General features: G+C 38.6%; 1 protein-coding gene across 1 annotated transcript in view; it reads left to right on the plus strand.

Annotated features, from left to right (window-relative positions):
• The window catches only part of LOC136850788 (calcium-activated chloride channel regulator 1-like), a 308,332-nt gene continuing 288,883 nt past the window's right edge, over positions 1 to 19,449 (plus strand). The window contains exon 1 of the mRNA XM_067124788.1: positions 1 to 525. Within this exon, the coding sequence (XP_066980889.1) occupies positions 346 to 525 (180 nt within the window). The 5' untranslated portion in view covers positions 1 to 345. The remainder of the gene's footprint in view (positions 526 to 19,449) is intronic.

Here is a 19,449-nt window from a genome sequence, read left to right on the forward strand (position 1 = left end):
GACGAGCTCAGTTTGAAACCGCGTTGTGTGCGTACCATTCGCCCTCTGCTGTTTCTTGCTGTGAATTATTCCTGTGTCCCCTTCTTGGATAACAATTTCGTGATCTGTAGTTTTTTCACTATAGAGGAGTTGGGTGAAGCGTTCCAGACGCATTTGCCGCGGCAAGAAAAGACAAGGAGCATGAAAACGATAGGCGGAAACTTTTAAGAGGAAAAGAATTCAGCTTAATTTTCTTCCTTTTTTTGTGAAGGGGGTAACTGTCGGAAGCCTTTGTTTAACCCTTAAGAACTAGAACCGACAACTGGTAGGGCAAATTTTACAAAAGCAGACCAGGACAGAGGTAAAATGGGGTTGAAGGCCATGCAAGGTGGTTTGCTGACGGCACTTTTCATTTTAGTGCTGCTTCTTCAGGAAGGAAGATCCCTGGACATCGTCGTCACGAATGGGGGCTATAGCAACGTTGTGGTCGCCATAGGAGATGATTTGCATGAAAACAGTTGCGCAATTTACGTCGCTAACATCAAGGTAAACTATATTCATATCTGTTTATTCAGATTTTGGAGAAACCTGTGTTAGGAATGCTCATGAATCTTTTATTTTCTTACAAAGAGTAGCACCATTCATTTTACCTCATTAATGGCATAGCTTCTACATTTCTATAATTTATCACGGGACCAAGCTCGTGTCTTGCTCTGAAAATATTACTTAAAAATTGCCCGTTTTATCGAGTATTAATGTACTGACTTACAAGATATGGAACTTGTCATTCTTTGGCGTTTCCTGAATCCTTTACTTCTTTCAAGATAGGTTTGCCCTTATCTGCAAGAAGAAATCGGTTACCGCTGTATTTACAATTTTCGTAATCTCTTCCCTTGCAGTTACTTCGCTTGATTTTTGTAGCTATAAACTTGTCTTGGTCTCCCCACAAAGGCAAAAAACTTACTTACAACGCTTGCATGGTGTCACTTGGCACTTTAAAAGTGGTTGCTTGGAAAGTTCTGAGGGTCCACCCTTATCTTTTTTCTTGCGCCGCACATTCTCATAAATCTGCCCTCATTGGTGTGTATTAACCCTTTGTTGTAACAGCATGAATGACCGTTGGTGTGTCCAGCTGAAGCAATGAAAGTTTATTCAGTTCTTTTGATGTTTTTATCTTATGCCAGCACTGTAACACATTTTCAGCAGCGAGGCATTTTTCCTACTAGCGGGTGGATCCAGAAGAATGGGAAGGCAATGGCCATTAGCGCATCCAACCTAAACCTATTGAATTAAGGATGAAACCCATATGTAGAAAACTTGCACGCTAGCTGCTTCATATACCTACGCAGAGAGCTCTTAGGCAGAATATGCTTATATATATATATATATATATATATATATATATATATATATATATATATATATATATATATATATATATATATATATATATATTATATATATATATGTGTGTGTGTGTGTGTGTGTGTGTGTGTGTGTGTGTGTAATTGCAGTAACGACAATGGCCCTTAACTTCTCGAATTCTTCAAACTTTTGGATACGCTTGTAGTGATAAGTGTATCCAAAAGTGTGAAGAATTCAAAGTTGTGAGAGCATTGTGGCGATTACAGTTAAATACGTATCTGGTAACAAGTGGCCAGTAATTAAGTTATACACACACACACACACACACACACACACACACACACATATATATATATATATATATATATATATATATATATATATATATATATATATATATATATATATATTATTACATCTGGGGCCGGTTGGAAGAATTAGGGGTTGATTAATTTAATTAACTGCCTTGAAAGCTAACACACAACACCCAGAATGTAAGCAGTAGATGGAATGGATAACTGACTTACCTTGATATTATAATAATTTGAGTGGACAGAGAACTGAAGGTCGCCATGGGGGCGGCGATAAATTAACCAGGTAATTACTGTAAAGTGAATTTATTTAAAAATGAGGCGATCAGGAAATTGAGATGAATAAGCTAATGGAGCAGCAAACAATCACACACAATGTGCAATGAAATTAGACAATGCGTAGCAAATTGATGAATATAAATGGCTGCTGCCCTGAAATAGTTAACATGCATTTGACCGTGAAGGTTGCTGCTGGTTAAAGGATTGCGTTTCTTTTTTGCTGTAGCACAACGGGTTGAGAAAGGGGGGAACCGTTTGATGTCCCAGACTGCTAAACAGGAGAATCTGGCACTGGCAGTTAGATGTCTAGGCTAGGTTTTTTGGTTTGGGCAGAGGCACAGACCCACATAGGGGCTGGATAACAGGTTCTAGAAGAGAATTGCAGGTTAGCATTCAAAACTGAATGAGTTTCTCTCATATGAACTTAATTATGCACAATGAAGGAATTGATCAATTAAATTTAGTTAGCCTTGGTAACACTGTGGAGGGAGTAATCTAATTTTGATCACTGAATTAATTTAGTTGGAGTTTGCTAGTCATGAGGGCAAGGGTCGTTTAGGCTTAATTTGGATGAAGGGGACCTTTGTTAGGAGAATGAAAAAGTCGGAGATTCGGAAAGTGGAGAGAAATTCACACGAAGAAAAAGACTGGCGTCATTTCACTTCGTATCGTACCTCATTGCCTCTGTGCAGGGAGCTTGCTTGCAGCAGACGAATTGCAGTCTCAGAAGTTCACAACGCCAGTGCGCAAAGGAATGACACCGCTCTCACGATTTGTGCGTCTGGTCCCTCGAGTGGAAAGTAGTCCTCTGATGGTCCGTGTGGGCGCGAAGCGTTTCAAAGGCTGTTTACAGCATCGTTGGGCACAAGACACTGGCCGACCCGAAATGCAATTTCCACCAGTACAAAAGTCGAAGGGAAATAGATCTTATGGCTAAGACTCTTAAAGGTAAAGGAGAGCAGCCCACTTACATCCCTAATTCGTCCCTTGTGTTTAATGACTATCTAACCCTCCCGAAAAAACATCCGATGCTGGGGCTAAGGAGTGGTATTGTTTCCCCCAAATCAGGTGATCTTGGGGAATAGGCCTACTTAACTTCAACCCTGTCATGGCGTCTTTTCAGCTGCTGTTAAATTTGAATTCTATTTAACTGGATAAAAGGACTAACTGGATAAAATATATATATATATATATATATATATATATATATATAATATATATATATATATATATATATATATATATATATATATATATATGTATATATATATATATATATATATATATATATATATATATATATATATATATATATATATATATATATATTATATATATATATACTGTATATATGAAAGACAGCTTTGTAAATAAGAACAAAGAAGGCCTCATGGGCGATATATATATATATATATATATATATATATATATATCATTATATATATATATTTTTATATATATAGTTTTAATCACCAGACAGTAAAATAATATTTTTTATATTTCAGAAAAAAGATATAGCCTATGCAATTGCATTCGAACTTACCCTCACTGAAACTGTGCACTAAAAGCCTCAAGCACAGAAAAACTTTAGTTACTATGCTTGAAACTATGGTTTTTCTGTTCTTGAGGCCGTGAGGCCGTTTTTTCTTGTTTACAGAGCTGCCTTTATGTATATATGAATATTTACTTGGGTGTTGTTTAAAGTTATTCATTAGTTTTAGCTCACATTTTTTTTTTTTTGAAGAACCGGACAAGTATCGTTTTTGCTCTTGTTTGATAGTTGGCTACATAAACCCACGGTCCTAGACCGATCGCAAACCATTATAGTTGCAGCCAGGATTAATAGTTAGATCGTCCCGTGGGTACTGGCCATTTATGTGACGTCACTGGCAGGCGGCCATATAAGAAAACCAGGAAAACAAGGAAATCAAGGGTCACTATGGGAAATGTTTGCTCACACAGTCTCTCTCTCTCTCTCACGACCTTGGATATGAATAACCTTCCATATGTCTTTTTATTGCCATTTGGCTAATGCAATAGGCTAACCCTAGGTGTGTCTTCCAAGGTAAAAATGGTTATGAACCTCATTTTTGTCTCTTTTATGGTTTCTTACAGTTATTTCGTATATATATATATATATATATATATATATATATATATATATATATATATATATATATATATATATATATATATATATATATAAGATGGAAGTCTTTATTATCATCAACAATGTACATCATTCAATATAAAACAAGTTTAAGAAAAGTCTGTTTAAATTTTGTGTTGCATAATGAAAAAACACAAAGAAACGAGAAAACAAGTAAAACTTTTACAACTTCGTTATGAAGGTAGCAATTTTATTGGTTCTGCATATTTTCTCTTTTGACTTCTCTCAAGATGATGTATCTGTTCAAGACTTATATTCTAAAAAAAATGCAGAGCGGAAAAATAGGGCAATAACCTCTTCAGGTAAATCCACATTGTGATACATGGGCCGGCTGAAACGACTAAGCCGCCCGGCTACAGCCGGCCGGCTGTAGAAACAGACTTAATTATGTACCCCTTTCCAATGACCCGTCTACAGCCGGTCTGTCGGCCAGGTTGCCCACCTCCCGACTTGGGCAGCACTCCTCTCCGAGCAGTCCAGCCGGCAGGTCGGTAGATTTTTCTGTTTCTTAACTCAGTAGTGTTGTTTTTCCAGTTTCGATTTGTGATGGATGTAATTAAATTGGCCTTTTACTCGTTTTCTAAATATTTTCGTCCTTTAAAAAGGTGTGACATCCTTGTTCTTTTCGAGATTGAAAAGTTCATGTGGAGATGACCTTTCTAACTCTGCTTGCATCAGCAAACAACATTCCTGCAATATATTTGAAGAAGTACGTCCTCACATGTGCCATTATTGAAACTGACTCCTACACCGGCCAGTCGTTGTAATGGAATCTGTATCGACGGCTATAGCCCATCCGGTTATAGCCGTCGACTTTAGCCGGGCGGCTGTAGTCGTTTCAACCGGCCCAGTGGAAGGGCACCTTAAGAAGTTAAGATTTCGGTAGCGTCTTTGCCAGGTTTCAGTGATTTCTTCTGTAGTCCAACAAAGTAGATTGATTGAGAGTAGGGACAGCACCATCCTGCAATATATTTACATTTCTTGGAGTTGGCAGCTGACTCTTGTAGTTTTCATAATGAATAGCATTTTTAATATTAACAGGAGTGGTGTTGCAAAACTGCAGCCACATCTATTCCACCTCCTGATCTTTAGGAAAACGATGAAATTTCACGTTCGGATTTTCCTTTCGCCTCTAATTAGATCTGCATCCATACACAGATTAAGAAGCCATATTCGCGGTCGGGCAGTCGAGATTAAAAGAACTGACAAGGTGAAGAGCACCTTAATCCGGGCTAAGAGAGCTTCCTTGTTGTTCACTCTGGTAAGGTCAAATACTGACTGATGACTTTCCTTCAACTTAACCTCAACCAGATGCAGCCACAGGATGCCATGCACAAGACTGTCCTTATTCTGTTAAGAAGCGGACTAACCCTGTACTCTATTAATCCTGGTTTAAGCTAGCTAACTGAGGTTTTCTTTCCGAGCTGTAGATGAGCATTTTGTTCTTTTGGAGGCAGAGAAGCCTAAGTCGCTTTGTCTGATTACTTGCTCGTTACCCATTTTATGCTTCCATTCTAGACTATTATCACCTTTTCTTTGTTTTATGTCTTCTATTGCTTTTCTCTTTGTCTCTTATCTGTTGCCTGTGTCATTTATAAGCATATATACTATATATATATATATATATATATATATATATATATATATATATATATAAACACATATATATATATATATATATATATATATATATATATATATATATATATATATATATATATATATATATATATATATATACACAATAATATATAGCATATAGGTGATAGGACCACACAGAATTAAATATGCAACATCCATGGGTGAAAATAAAAAGAGGAAAATGCCTGTCAAAAGGGGTAATGGCTCAATAATAACATCAGAATGAGCAAGAAATCGTGAGGCAGAAATTTTTTTGTCAGGTCACAAATTTGAGATATGTGGAGGATAATTTGACCGATAGACCAGATGCTGAAGAAGACCTGAATGGCTAAAGAAAAGAATTCACAGTTTCTGTGTGGAATCAGTAACGAAGAAACTTAGGAGATGGAAAACCAAAGCTTTGATGGGAACTGAAATGAAACCTGAAATAATAACGAGGCTTTTTTTTTGGCGGAATATGGAATGAGGAAGCAAAACCTTATGACTGGGAAATGGAGGTCATAGTAAAAAAGAAAAGTGACCTTACTGGATTTTGGGAACTATGGAGGAACAGCACTCGCGTCGGTTGTAATGAAAATTTTTGGGATGCTTAATCAGAGTGGGCTGAATAAGGAAATTAAAAGAATAAATATTTGTGTTAAAAATAACACGCAGCAATATGTGGAATTTAAAATCCCCTTCTGGAGGCTTTTTTAGCTTTTCGAAGGCATTTGACAGTGAAGGTTGGTCTTGCCTCATTTTGACATTCCTGCTAACCTTTTAATGCTAATTAAAGTGATCCCTCAATGAAGTATTTGCAAAGATTTAATGGTTATGGGGCCTTGTTAAATCAATTTTCAGTAAATAATGGGGTTTTATAAGGGAAAGTTACTTCACCTGTGCTGTTTGCCCTTCTCATAGTTTTTATAATGTAAACAGGGGTCGGAGTTGGAAGACTAGGTTTGGATGGTAGTGACGATAGAAAGCTGAATATGCAGATGACGCTGTTTTATTCAGCTAAACTCCGCAAGATTTACAAAACTTTCTCAATAGAATGCATCATACATCTATATATCTAGAGATATGGGACTCAAAATAAATCCAAGAAAAACTGAAATAGTGAAGACAGTGCTGCAAAAGAGGACAAAATAACCTTAGTCAGTGAAAGAATTGATGAAGTTAACATTTTCAAATATTTAGGAACAATTACACCCAATACAAGTTCCTATGAATTGGAATTTAGTGAAAGACTAAAAAAAGGAAACGCAAACATTCTGTAGTTTGAATTAGATTTGGAATAAATTGAAACTGTATGAGAAATTTAGATTATAAGTTTGCTATTATCCATATTAATATAAGTACAGGAATCACGGTATGACAATGCAGCGATATCTATATAATTTGTAGACTTGAAAAAACGTCTTGGGGAAGAAATGATACCATAAGGGAAATTACGAAAGGATACCATGTAGGTGAGACAATGATGAAAGGGAAAGGGAGATGGCTTGGACATGTCCTTCGCACAACCCCTGGGAGAAAAGTACGTGATAGAGTCAACTGTGTTCCTGTGGACACCATAAAGGCTGGAAGACCAAGACCTATTTGGATGACAACTATGAGATGAGAGGAGATATGTATAAGAGTGTAAGGGCGACAAATCGCCTCTCCTTTCTTGTGTTTCTCACGTCATGTATATTACCTGTCTTTATTTCAGATTCTTTATGTACCTCATCTTATGCATCATTGTACGTCCTTTCCGCTGATATGTATACCTACCTTTTATGTGCCATGTAACGAATATTGTACATATCTTTATGCCTATCAGAAAACACGAATTCTGTATGGATGCAGTGGGGCATCTCGGGTCACCCGCTACCTTTCCGTCCGCTTTTTGTTTTATAAACACCTGTTCCGAATAAGCGAAGACAAGAACTCAGGACTACAGTGGACGCATTTTAACCCACGCGGCCAGCATGTGATGTGATAAAAAGTCATAATATGGCTGCGTGCGACAAACGCACTACGTGGTTAGCATGACAGGTGGGTGAATATCGTCTCCAAATACAAACACCTGAGTTCGACGGGCGATTTGTATATGGGAAGACGATATCCACTTATACCTCACTTGCTGGCCGCGTGGGTTAAAATGCATCCACTGTAGTCCTGAGTTCTTGTCTTTGCTGGTTCGAGCCCACGAGACGACGAATTTATTATCAAATAAAAAATTCCCCTTTGGTAACATATATGAAAATATATTATTTCCGAGGTAGAGCGAATTGGATATTAAAGGACGTTTGTAGCTTACTGACTGAATATGAATCACGGTGATGTGATAAAAAGTCATAATATGGCTGCGTGCAACAAACGCACTACATGGTTAGCATGGCAGAGGTGGGTGAATATCGTCTCCAAATACAAGCACCTGAGTTTGACGGGCGATTTGTATATGGGAAGACGATATCCACTTATACCTCACTTGCTGGCCGCGTGGGTTAAAATGCATCCACTGTAGTCCTGAGTTCTTGTCTTCGCTGGTTCGAGCCCACAAGACGACGAATTTATTATCAAATAAAAAATTTCCCTTTGGTAACATATATGAAAATATATTATTTCCGAGGTAGAGCGAATTGGATATTAAAGGACGTTTGTAGCTTACTGATTGAATATGAATCACGGTGATGTGATAAAAAGTCATAATATGGCTGCGTGCGACAAACGCACTACGTGGTTAGCATGGCAGAGGTGGGTGAATATCGTCTCCAAATACAAACACCTGAGTTTGACGGGCGATTTGTATATGGGAAGACGATATCTACTTATACCTCACTTGCTGGCCGCGTGGGTTAAAATGCGTCCATTGTAGTCCTGAGTTCTTGTCTTCGCTGGTTCGAGCCCACGAGATGACGAATTTATTATCAAATAAAAAATTCCCCTTCGGTAACATATATGAAAATATATTATTTCCGAGGTAGAGCGAATTGGATATTAAAGGACGTTTGTAGCTTACTGATTGAATATATATATATATATATATATATATATATATATATATATATATATATATATGTATATATATATTACATATAAATTTATGTGTGTGTGTGCTCCTATGCCAAAGAAGGAGCATACAGAGGAAGAAAGAAAATACAGGATTTTATTTCATTCCAAGTGTCTCCCCTCCATCAGCACCCTTCAGGGAACTTTATTAACTAAACAGCTAAAGAAAAATATACATACTCATCCCTAGAGAAAAATGAATGATGTGAGAAATTTTAAATCATTTACTTAAATTTTCATTTAAATAATAATGCATTAAATATTTCATTTATTTCATAACTTCAGATTGTCATACAAGTATTAATAATCAAGTTGAAATTTTGCAATGCATATATGGAGTTAATATAAAGGACATAACGACGCATGCGCTGAAGCTTACTCGCGCCGAAAGTAAGTGTCGCTTCCTTGTCTTCAACTTCTCATCAAGCAATTCACCGAGCTAGAGATGAACCAAGGATATGAAGTGAACCTCAAGGTCTTCAAGTAAAATTCGGCTCAAGTGGCTATAGGGGATCCTTCCCTCAACCTCAAGAACTGGATCAAATTTAAATTTAAAATCTAATGATCCTACTGAATGAACTATTCTGTTAACAAGGATTTCCGAGAGTTTCGCAATCCCGGCTATTCTTCGACAAGACACATTTTTGTCGAAAGCCTATTTACCTCCTTACTTCATGGCAAGCCCTTATATGCAGGTAAGACCTTATGGAGTTTTGGTTCTTGACTTGGAAATGTATTTCCCAGATCAAATTAATTGTGAAGCGTGAACTTACAATCACCGAGTCATAGTTTTTGTCACAGACTTTCTTCTTTTCGACGAAAATGAGAGCGTGGTTGTTCTTCACGCCTTCGTCGTTGTTCTAAATTTAGTGAATTCGCTCACACACGTCCGACCGACAGGAAAAGGGCCTGGTTTAGCTTTGTTTCCGCGCGAACGTTGGTAATTTATCAGGATGTCAAATTAGCCTAACATCATCACTGTATCGCCTTGAGCTTTTTGGGCTTGTTCCTTGAATTCCTTAGTTATTTCTAAGTGTTTGCACACTGTTTTTGCCCCATAGCCTAGTAGGGCCTAGTGTTTATATAATTTTTCTTACTGTGTTCTAACACATAGCCCATACAATTTTTCTTGCTTTATCTTGAAACACAGCCGAGTTAGATTAACTGTAGCCTACATATAATATTTTCTTGCTGGGGTAGGTTACAGTTTAGTTGGCCAGGCCACGCAACACCTGCCCAAACTGCAATCACTCCGCCAAGGTAAGTAGTTCCATGACCCGACCCTGCTGGCGACCCCACGCTTTCAGGGGTGGGCGAAGTACCCCCGGCCTGTTTAGGGCACGCTGCCCTATGTTAGGTTAGGTTGGTTACATCTGGTTAGGTCAGGACCTGGCACTATAGGAAAAGTTTGTCTTGTTTGTATTCGTCTGCCAGTTTCCTAGTCTGAACCTACACGACAGCCTTGGCCAACTAAAACTGTAGGCGATCCCTTTCGGCGAAGCTGAACTGGCTGCTAAAGACTTAACAAGGCAGTGCGGTGGTATACCTACTGGTTGGGTGGTTGCAGTTGGGGACCCACGCTACCACTCTCCCGGCGTCAGGCATCCACTTTACTTTCCGGCCTCGTCTGATGCGAATGTGTTTTCTTGCTCTCTGCTCGGCCCCCCCCCTGAATGCTAAAGCTTCACCTTTTTCACGGTATGTTTGTTCTTGGTTTTCTTTGTTACTTCAGTATAGCTGTGCGTGTTGGTAATTAAGGGCATAGCCTAGTAGGGTCAAGTGAATAAATAAATTTTTGTTGCTGTGTTGTAATGCATAGCCATACAATTTTTGTGTTAATGCACAGCCGAGTCAGGTTAAGTGTAGCATATTTATAATACTTTCTTGCTGTTTTTGCCGCATAGCCTAGTTTAACAAAATGTCAATAGAAGCCATTGATCAAGATTTGCCCCCTTTGGTTAGGAAGAGAGTGGGTTTTAAATCTCTAGTTACAATTGTTCTTGATCTGTTGGAAAAGGTACCTGTGGGTGACCTTACTCAGGAAAATTTTGAAATCAAAACTGAAAGGTATCCAGTCCTTCTTGGACAAATTTGAGAATGTCAGTGAACAAATTTTAGATGTTTATTGTGATAGTGATATGTCTCCTGAAGAACCAGTGGTTCACAGTGAATTTAAAAGTCGAGCTGTATATGCAGATGAAGTTGGTGTAAGGTTAGGTAAAATTCAGAAACTTTTGAATGACTGTAAGAAACCTAATGTTGGTACTGCCACAGCGTCAGTCAAGTTGCCACGTTTACAGTGTAAAGTGTTTGATGGTCAGTCGGACGACAAGCTTGAATTTAACTTTTTATTGCAGTTTGAGAATTTTATCAATGCCGGTGGGCAAATGTCAGATGCCAACAAACTCACTTACCTTAGGAGTTATCTCTCAGGCAATGCCCTTAAACTTATTGCTACCCTCTCAGTCTCAGATGATAATTATGCTGTAGCTATTCAATTGTTGAAGAATGAATTTCTTGATGAAGAATTCATATGTTGATGAGACTTTGAAATCTCTGCTTAGTGGTTTTCCTAAGTATGATCCTACCTTTACTGAAGTGAGGGCTTACATCAATGAAGTGAGGGCTTACATCAATGAGGTTTGGTCTATGGTACATAAATTGAAGGTATACAAGGTTGACTCTTACTGTTGGTACTCCAGGTAACAAATTTTTTGAGTCATGCTGTGTTTTCTAAACTGCCTCTTTCCATTAGGAGGGAATTGATTCATAAAGTCAATAATAACTATCCTAACATAGATTTCTTTGAACATTATAATATCAAAATGCTGATGCATACTTTCAGTTCTAAAGCTGAATGGTTAAGTCCTGATCAAAAGAAAGACTTTGTAAACAAGTCTAAGTTTTCAAATAACCCTCTCAAGGTCAATTCTCAAAAGTCTGCCGCTATAGTCAAGAATTCTCAAATCCATGGTACCGATGCAAGTAAAATTCCTAAGTATACCTATACTTTAGAAAACTTCAGCACTTCAGTAAAGCCAAAGGAAAGTGTTTCCAAACCAGTTGGTCAAACTTGTAAGTTTTGTCAGAAAGTAGGACATATGTCACTCCCTTTAGCAATTGTGATGAACATAAGAAACGTTGTTTGCAGTTAGGTATGTGCTATGTTTGTTCTAGTTCAGCACATTTAGCTGGACAGTGTCCTGGCAAGTTAAGCACTGTAAGGCATTTTTGCATATTTCTCCTTTATGTCCTGTTTCTAAGGCTAAACAGACTATTCAGTCTCATACTTGTGTGGGTGTACAACACACAGGTAAATTTTCAGCCTTTGTTACTTCCTGTCATCATTTTGACTTTTAAGGTCAAAATGTTAGCCTTATAGACATAGGCTGTCAAAGAAGTTATCTCAACCAATTTATTGCTATTAATATATGCAGTTCCCATCTCATGTCTGATATTACCTATGAGCTCATTACCTTTTTAGGTTCTTTATAACCTTTCAAAAAAGTAAGTCTTTGAGTCAGTTCCTGGTGGTAGGAATGTTCAAATGTCTATTTTGGCAGATGTCAATTTTTGTCATAACTTCAGAGAGTCTAATTTGGATGCAGCTTTGAGTAATTTACAGAAAGGAGGCATTTCCTTAGTTGAATCAGATTTAGCTTGTAAGGAAAGTTTTCAAGTTCGAGGTCTTATTTGGGTAGATCTTTTGCAACTTTTCTCTGAATTTAGTTTAGTTTTTCAAGCTCAAGGTCTTATTGTGGTAGATCTTTTGCAGCTTTTCTCTGAATTTAGTTTAGTCAAATGCAGTCAGGGTTCTGCTTGGAGAGTATCTGATGGATTAGTGGCATTTGGTGACGTTAGAAATTTCTTACCTCAAAACCTCAAAGTCAACCCAAACCTAGGTTGCAATTTCAGAGTCAGTTGACTAAAGAGAATGAATATGTCAATATGTTAGACATGTACAAGGGAAATGTGCCTGAAACCCTTGTCAATTTCATTATGCACCCTAAGAAATCATATTTTTCCCCTCTCGAGTCTTTATTTCCTGGTAGTGAAATGGAATAGGGATTAGAGAACATGTTCAGTTTAGAGTCTGTTGGGTGTTCTGATAATGTTGATTAACATTCACAACCTACCATGATGGATGATGAATTCAAGAAGGGGATTAAATTCAAGGATCATAAATATGTTGATCTCCCACGGAAAAAGGACTTGATTGATCAAGTTCCATCGAATCATGCCGTAGCCTTGTCCGTTCTGGCTAGAGTAGTTAGCAGTTTACAACAAGAGGGTATGTTAAATGCCCATCAAGAAGTTTTTCAAAATCAGTTGAAGGAAGGTATCATTAAGGAAATTGATGTGAATCCTCAAACACTTTGAGGAGTGTATTTGGATTCCTCATAGACAGTGATCAAGGAGGACCCTAATATTACAAGTAAGATATGTCCTGTATTCAACTGTTCTCTCAATAGTGGAGCGGGATAATGGGAAAAAAGTGCAAATGGTGATACAAGCAACAGATTTGGCATGAGAAATCTTATCATCCCCTTAAATCAAAATCAACCTCTGGCCACCTCAACATTTGGCTGTTTACAAGATGGCTGACATTTTTCCAAAATGGCGGCAAATTTGCTGTATAATTCAAATATTTTTATTTCATAAGCCTATAAAAGTTGAATACTGTCCATATAATGATTGAGAATTTGTATTTTGGCATTCTTACTGTCATGAAGAGATGAAGTGAACCCATCTTTCCAATATGGCCACCATATGAACATATTACCAAAATGGCCGCCAAAGATAAAAAAGTATCTCCTGAGAGAAACCAATGTTTTTGTGAAACAATTAGTTTCAGCAAGTGCAGCTGCAGAGAGCTGAGCAGCTAAGTCCAGATTTGTAGCACTTGCACCTGCCATGGCATTCCTTTTTGCAGCCACACTTAGCCTATTCAGTTCTTGGCAAGAGTTTGCTACTATTGGCAAATCTGTCCAATACGGAAACCAGGTGCCATCAATCTGTTGCCATCCCCAGTGTCTTGGACTGGGCAAAACTGGATGACATACTAAAGACTAGCACCAAATGTGCTCTGCTTGAAAGGCAGCTCTCTTGCAATGCTCTCTTAAGAGCAGCCCTTGTAGGGGGAATGCAATCATAAGCTTTTTGCTTTCCTGCAAAGAGATCGTCTAGCCTCGTTTACATTTTTATATGAACTGCTTCTGTCGTACACTAGCACCATGAACACTTCAATAATTTGCAGGTCTTCATCTTCTACAGCTGCTGGTGTTTGAACTTAGTTTGGTGAAGGTGGGTGTGGCACGCTGAAACACAGTCCATGTTTGCCATGCAGACTTCTTCCCCTTTCCATGCAAATAGTGGCTGATCAACTGCTAGAACTGGGGTTTGGCCAGGATTGAGAAACTCTGTGGTTGCTCTTGCAATACCCATGGCATGTTTTATCATTGCAACTGAATGAGCTGCCTCTTGAAAAAGAGGAAACATTGATGACAAGCTTATTTCAAATGAGAAGCGTGATGTGCTGCCTAAGATATGGACACAGCATTTTCTCCTGTCCGACAGACTTGACTTTCTCAAGCCATTCATACTCAAGAGAAAGATGCTTTGAAAGCACAACCTGTTGGTGTCCTGCACTTCCACTAGATGAAGGGAGGGGATTCTCATGTTTAAAGTGAGCAGGAGGTACATTTGTATAATATTCAGGAAGAGAAGGTACTTTTTTTGACTTTGTTCCACTTTGGACAATTTGGACCAAGTTTCTGTCCTCACCCTTTTCATCAGTGCTCGGATTCTGAAACAAAGATGTACCTGTGCCTTGGAAGGATGTTTGTGCAGTTGTGGCACTTGGGTTATGTCCAGATTGTCAACAGCACAAGTTGTAAAGAACCCTTTTCTTAGTGTAGTGGGACAAACTACTACTTCCTCCACAGCCCTTGTCACAACTGCTGCTCCTAACCCTTCAGTCAATTCCAGAACCCTATCATAGCTGATGCTGATTCCATGGTGATGGAATGTATCAATTAATTGACGCTTTCTGGTTTTTGCAAAGACCAGGAGACCAGTATGTATTGGAAACGGAGTTTCTCTTGACTTGGAATATTTGGAGAATGTTGAAGATGCTGGATTCTTTCGACAGTTGAAGTGCAAAAGTTGTGCTAAAGCTAGATCAGTAGATGATGTTCTATATTTAAGTTGGGATTTTATATCGCCACTGTTTTGTAGCACACTTACAAATTCCAACAAACTTGGTGACAGATTTTCTAGTGTCTGCTGTTAAGGTTCCATCAAATTCTATCTCATTTTCAAGCATTTGTTTCCTCAATATCTTAGCTGCTTTGGCCACAATTAGTGCAGCATTGTAGTCATATGCCGTGGCTAGGGCTTCTCCCATTTTCCTTTTCTAGGCAAACCAAATTTCTCTTCCCTTTTTAAAGTCCTCCAGATGAGATTCCTTATGAAATGTTTAAACACATTTCAAGGAACACAAAACTTTTTATAATCTGTATTATCAATAGAATATGGGATGAAAGCAGCTACCCTAGCATATGGGAATTGGCAACCATGTTACCATTCCTTAAGCCTGGAAAAGATCCTCTCTATGCAGCAAGTTACCGCCCTGTTGCGTTAACTTGCTGTATGTGTAAATTAAGGGAAAAAATGGTAAATGTAAGGCTGATATGGTATTTAGAGCACAACAATATTTTAACACCTCAGTGTGGCTTTCGAAAAATGCACTCCACACTGGATATCTTACTGCAACTTGAAACCTCTGTCTGTGAAGCATTTGCCTCCAAACAACACCACGTGACAGTGCTTTTTGATATAGAAAAGGCATATGACACTGCTTGGGGACATGGAATTCTCAAGACGATGCATAATAGTGGTCTACAAGGAAAATTACCTTTGTCAGATCATTTTTACATCGTAGGTATTTTAAAGTTAAAGTTGGCAGTACTTTATCAGAGAAAAGGTGCCAAGAAGAAGGTGTTTCCCAGGGCAGTGTTCTCAGTGTAACACTTTTTGCTCTGGCCATAAACAGTGTTACATCTGTTATTCCAAAAGAGATCTTAAAGACATTATTTGTGGATGACCTGTCAATATATTTTGCTGCCACCCGAATGACTGTAGCTGAAAGAAAGTTACAATTAATGATAAAATAGCAAGTTGGGCTGAGAAACAGGGTTTTAAAATCTCTGTAAGCAAGACTACTGCTGTCCACTTCTGCTGGATCAGGGGAGTACATCCTGATCCAGACCTCTATTTAAATGGCCATAGAATCTCATTTGTAGAACAAGCGCACTTCTTAGGCCTAGTTTTTGACAGCAGAGTGACTTGGGTCCCCCATATCAAAGATATCAAAGCAAAGTGCCTAGAAGCTCTACACATCTTGAAGGTGCTGTCTCACACCAGTTGGGGAGCTGGTAGAAACCTTATACTAAAGCTTCATAAAACCTTAATCTTATCAAAGCTGTCATACGGTTGTGAAGTATATTCTTCAGCCTTTTCATCCAACTTAAAAATTTTAGATTCTGCTCATCATTCAGGTATTCGTATAGCCACAGGAGCTTTTCGTTCATCACCAATATCTAGTTTGCTAGTTGATGCAGGAGAAATGCCCCTTGAACTCTATTGCCAGTCATCATTACTTCGATACTGGTTTAGAGTGCAAAGACTTCCCAAATCTCTGGCAAACAGAAATATTTTTAACGGTTTTTATGAAAATCATCCAGGGTATCCTACTCCTTTTAGCTATAGAATTAAAAAGATTGTAGAGGATACAAATATTAGAAAAATTCCTATACAGTACTTCCGTTTGTGTATCCCACTACTCCTGTCTGGAAGTTACCTGCCGTGAAATTCTGCAGGTACTTCAGTGGAGCAAAGAGGGATAAATCTGATGAGGAAATGAGGGCAATATTTTTAGAGCATGCTTCAGAGCATTTAGATACAAGATTTTATTTACTGATGGTTCCAAATCCAATGCTGGCATTGGTTTTGGAGTTTTTAGTGAATCTTTTAACCGGAGAGGTGCACTTCCTTCAGTTGCCTCAAACTTTACAGCTGAGCTCTATGGCATCTTAGTAGCACTGGAGCATATTGCAACACTCCCAGTGTCTAGCTACACAATATTTTGTGACTAAAAGTGCCTTACAGTCCCTGGAAGTCTTCAATACTAATCATCCCTTAGTGTTGGAGATCTTGCAGTGGATCTTCTTGCACCATTATAGAGGAAGCATTGTTTCTTTTTGTTGGGTTCCTGCCTATGTGAACATATCGGAAAATGAAAAGGCAGACCAGCTAGCCAAATTAGCAACACAAACTTTGATACCCAGAAAATGCCCTGTTCCATATTGTGATGCATTCCATATTACATGGAAATCCATCCACAATTACGGGCACTTCAGTGGGACAGAGTAGGCTCCAATAAAATTAAAGAAATCACTAGTCAGACACACCCTTGGAAATATGACCTAATACCAAGGAAGTGGGAGGTTGTATTGAGTAGATTACGTATTGGCCATACAGGTTTAACTCATGGCTGTGTGATGAATAGGGAGAATGAGCCCTTCTGTGACAGTTGCTTGGTTCCACTGACTGTTAGGCATTTGCTGGTTGAGTGTCCCAGTCTAGTGGAACTTAGGAATCGTTTTTTATCAAATAGCAGTGAAGCAGGTGGTAATTATAGCATGGCAAATCTGTTGGGAGAAAGTATATGTATTAATAATGTTATCTCTTTTACCAAAGAAGCTTGTCTTAAATATATTTGACAGCTGTGCTGTCATATATATATATATATATATATATATATATATATATATATATATATATATATATATATATATATATATATATATATATATTTTAAGTTATACTGTTTTTTATTGGATCAGATTTAATCTTTTTAGAATTTTATATATTTATTTTGGTTATACTTTTATTTTTTGTCTTTTTAATCAAATTTATATGTAGTTCTATTTAGCAGAATTTTATTTTTAATTTTGTATAACACTATAAAAGTGAAAAGATCACATTTAGTATTTGGTGTCAATGACCCTGGTAGTTGTGACGCCAGATAACCCACAGTTAATCAATCAGTCAATCAGTGAAGCCTGTCAAAGAACTCCCAGTGTAGCCTATGTCACAGAACTCCCAGTGTAGCCTATGTCACAGAACTCCCAGTGTAGCCTATGTCACAGAACTCCCAGTGTAGCCTATGTCACAGAACTCCCAGTGTAGCCTATGTCACAGAACTCCCAGTGTAGCCTATGTCACAGAACTCCCAGTGTAGCCTATGTCACAGAACTCCCATTATAGCTTATGTCAAAGAAGTCGCAGTGTAGCCTATTTCAAACAACTCCCAGAGTATCCTATGTCACAGAACTTACAGTATACCCTATGTCACAGAACTCCCAGTGTAGTGTAGGTCAAACAACTCACAGTGTAGCCTATGTCACAGAGCTCCCAGTGTAATCTGTTGAACAACTTCCAGTGTAGCCTATGTCCCAGAACTTAGTGTACCCTATGTCAAAGAACTCCCAGTGGGGTCCCAGTCAAAAAACTCCCAGTGTAGCCTATGCCAGAGAACTCCCAGTGTATCCTGTGTCAAAGAACTCCCAGTGTAGTCAAGGTCAAACAACTCCCAGTGTAGCCTGTGTCACAGAACTCCCAGTGTAGCTTGTGTCACAGAACTCCCATTATAGCTTATGTCAAAGAAGTCGCAGTGTAGCCTATTTCAAACAACTCCCATAGTATCCTATGTCACAGAACTTACAGTATACCCTATGTCACAGAACTCCCAGTGTAGTGTAGGTCAAATAACTCAGTGTAGCCTATGTCACACAACTCCCAGTGTAATCTGTTGAACAACTTCCAGTGTAGCCTATGTCCCAGAACCTAGTGTACCCTATGTCAAAGAACTCCCAGTGGGGTCCCAGTCAAAAAACTCCCAGTGTAGCCTATGCCAGAGAACTCCCAGTGTATCCTGTGTCAAAGAACTCCCAGTGTAGTCAAGGTCAAACAACTCCCAGTGTAGCCTGTGTCACAGAACTCCCAGTGTAGCCTATGTCACAGAACTTGCAGTGTACCCTATGTCACAGAACTCCCAGTGTAGTCTAGGTCAAAACTCCCAGTGTAGTCTAGGTCAAAACTCCCAGTGTAGCCTGTCACAGAACTTGCAGTGTACCCTGTGTCACAGAACTCCCAGTGTAGTCTAGGTCAAAGAACTCCCAGTGTAGACTGTCAAAGAACTCTGTGTACCCTATGTCACAGGACTCCCAGTGTAGTCTAGGTCAAACATCTATGTGTACCCTGTCACAGAACTCCCAGTGTAGCCTATGTCACATAACTCCCAGTGTAGTGTAGGTCAAACAACTCCCAGTGTAGTCTAGGTCAAAACTTCTGGTGTACCCTATGTCAAAGAACTTCCAGTATAGTCTAGGTAAAAAATCCCAGTGTAACCTGTCACAGATCTAGTGTACCCTATGTCAAAGAACTCCCAGTGTATCCTATATCACAACTCCCAGAGTATCCTATATCACAACTCCCAGAGTAGCCTATGTCAAAGAACTCCCTGTGTGGCCTGTGTTGCTGAACTTCCAGTGTAGTTTAGGTCAAACAACTCCCAGTCTACCCTGTCACAGAACTCACAGTGTA

This window comes from Macrobrachium rosenbergii, chromosome 3 (assembly GCF_040412425.1).
Source record: "Macrobrachium rosenbergii isolate ZJJX-2024 chromosome 3, ASM4041242v1, whole genome shotgun sequence".
In the NCBI taxonomy this organism is placed as follows: domain Eukaryota; kingdom Metazoa; phylum Arthropoda; class Malacostraca; order Decapoda; family Palaemonidae; genus Macrobrachium; species Macrobrachium rosenbergii.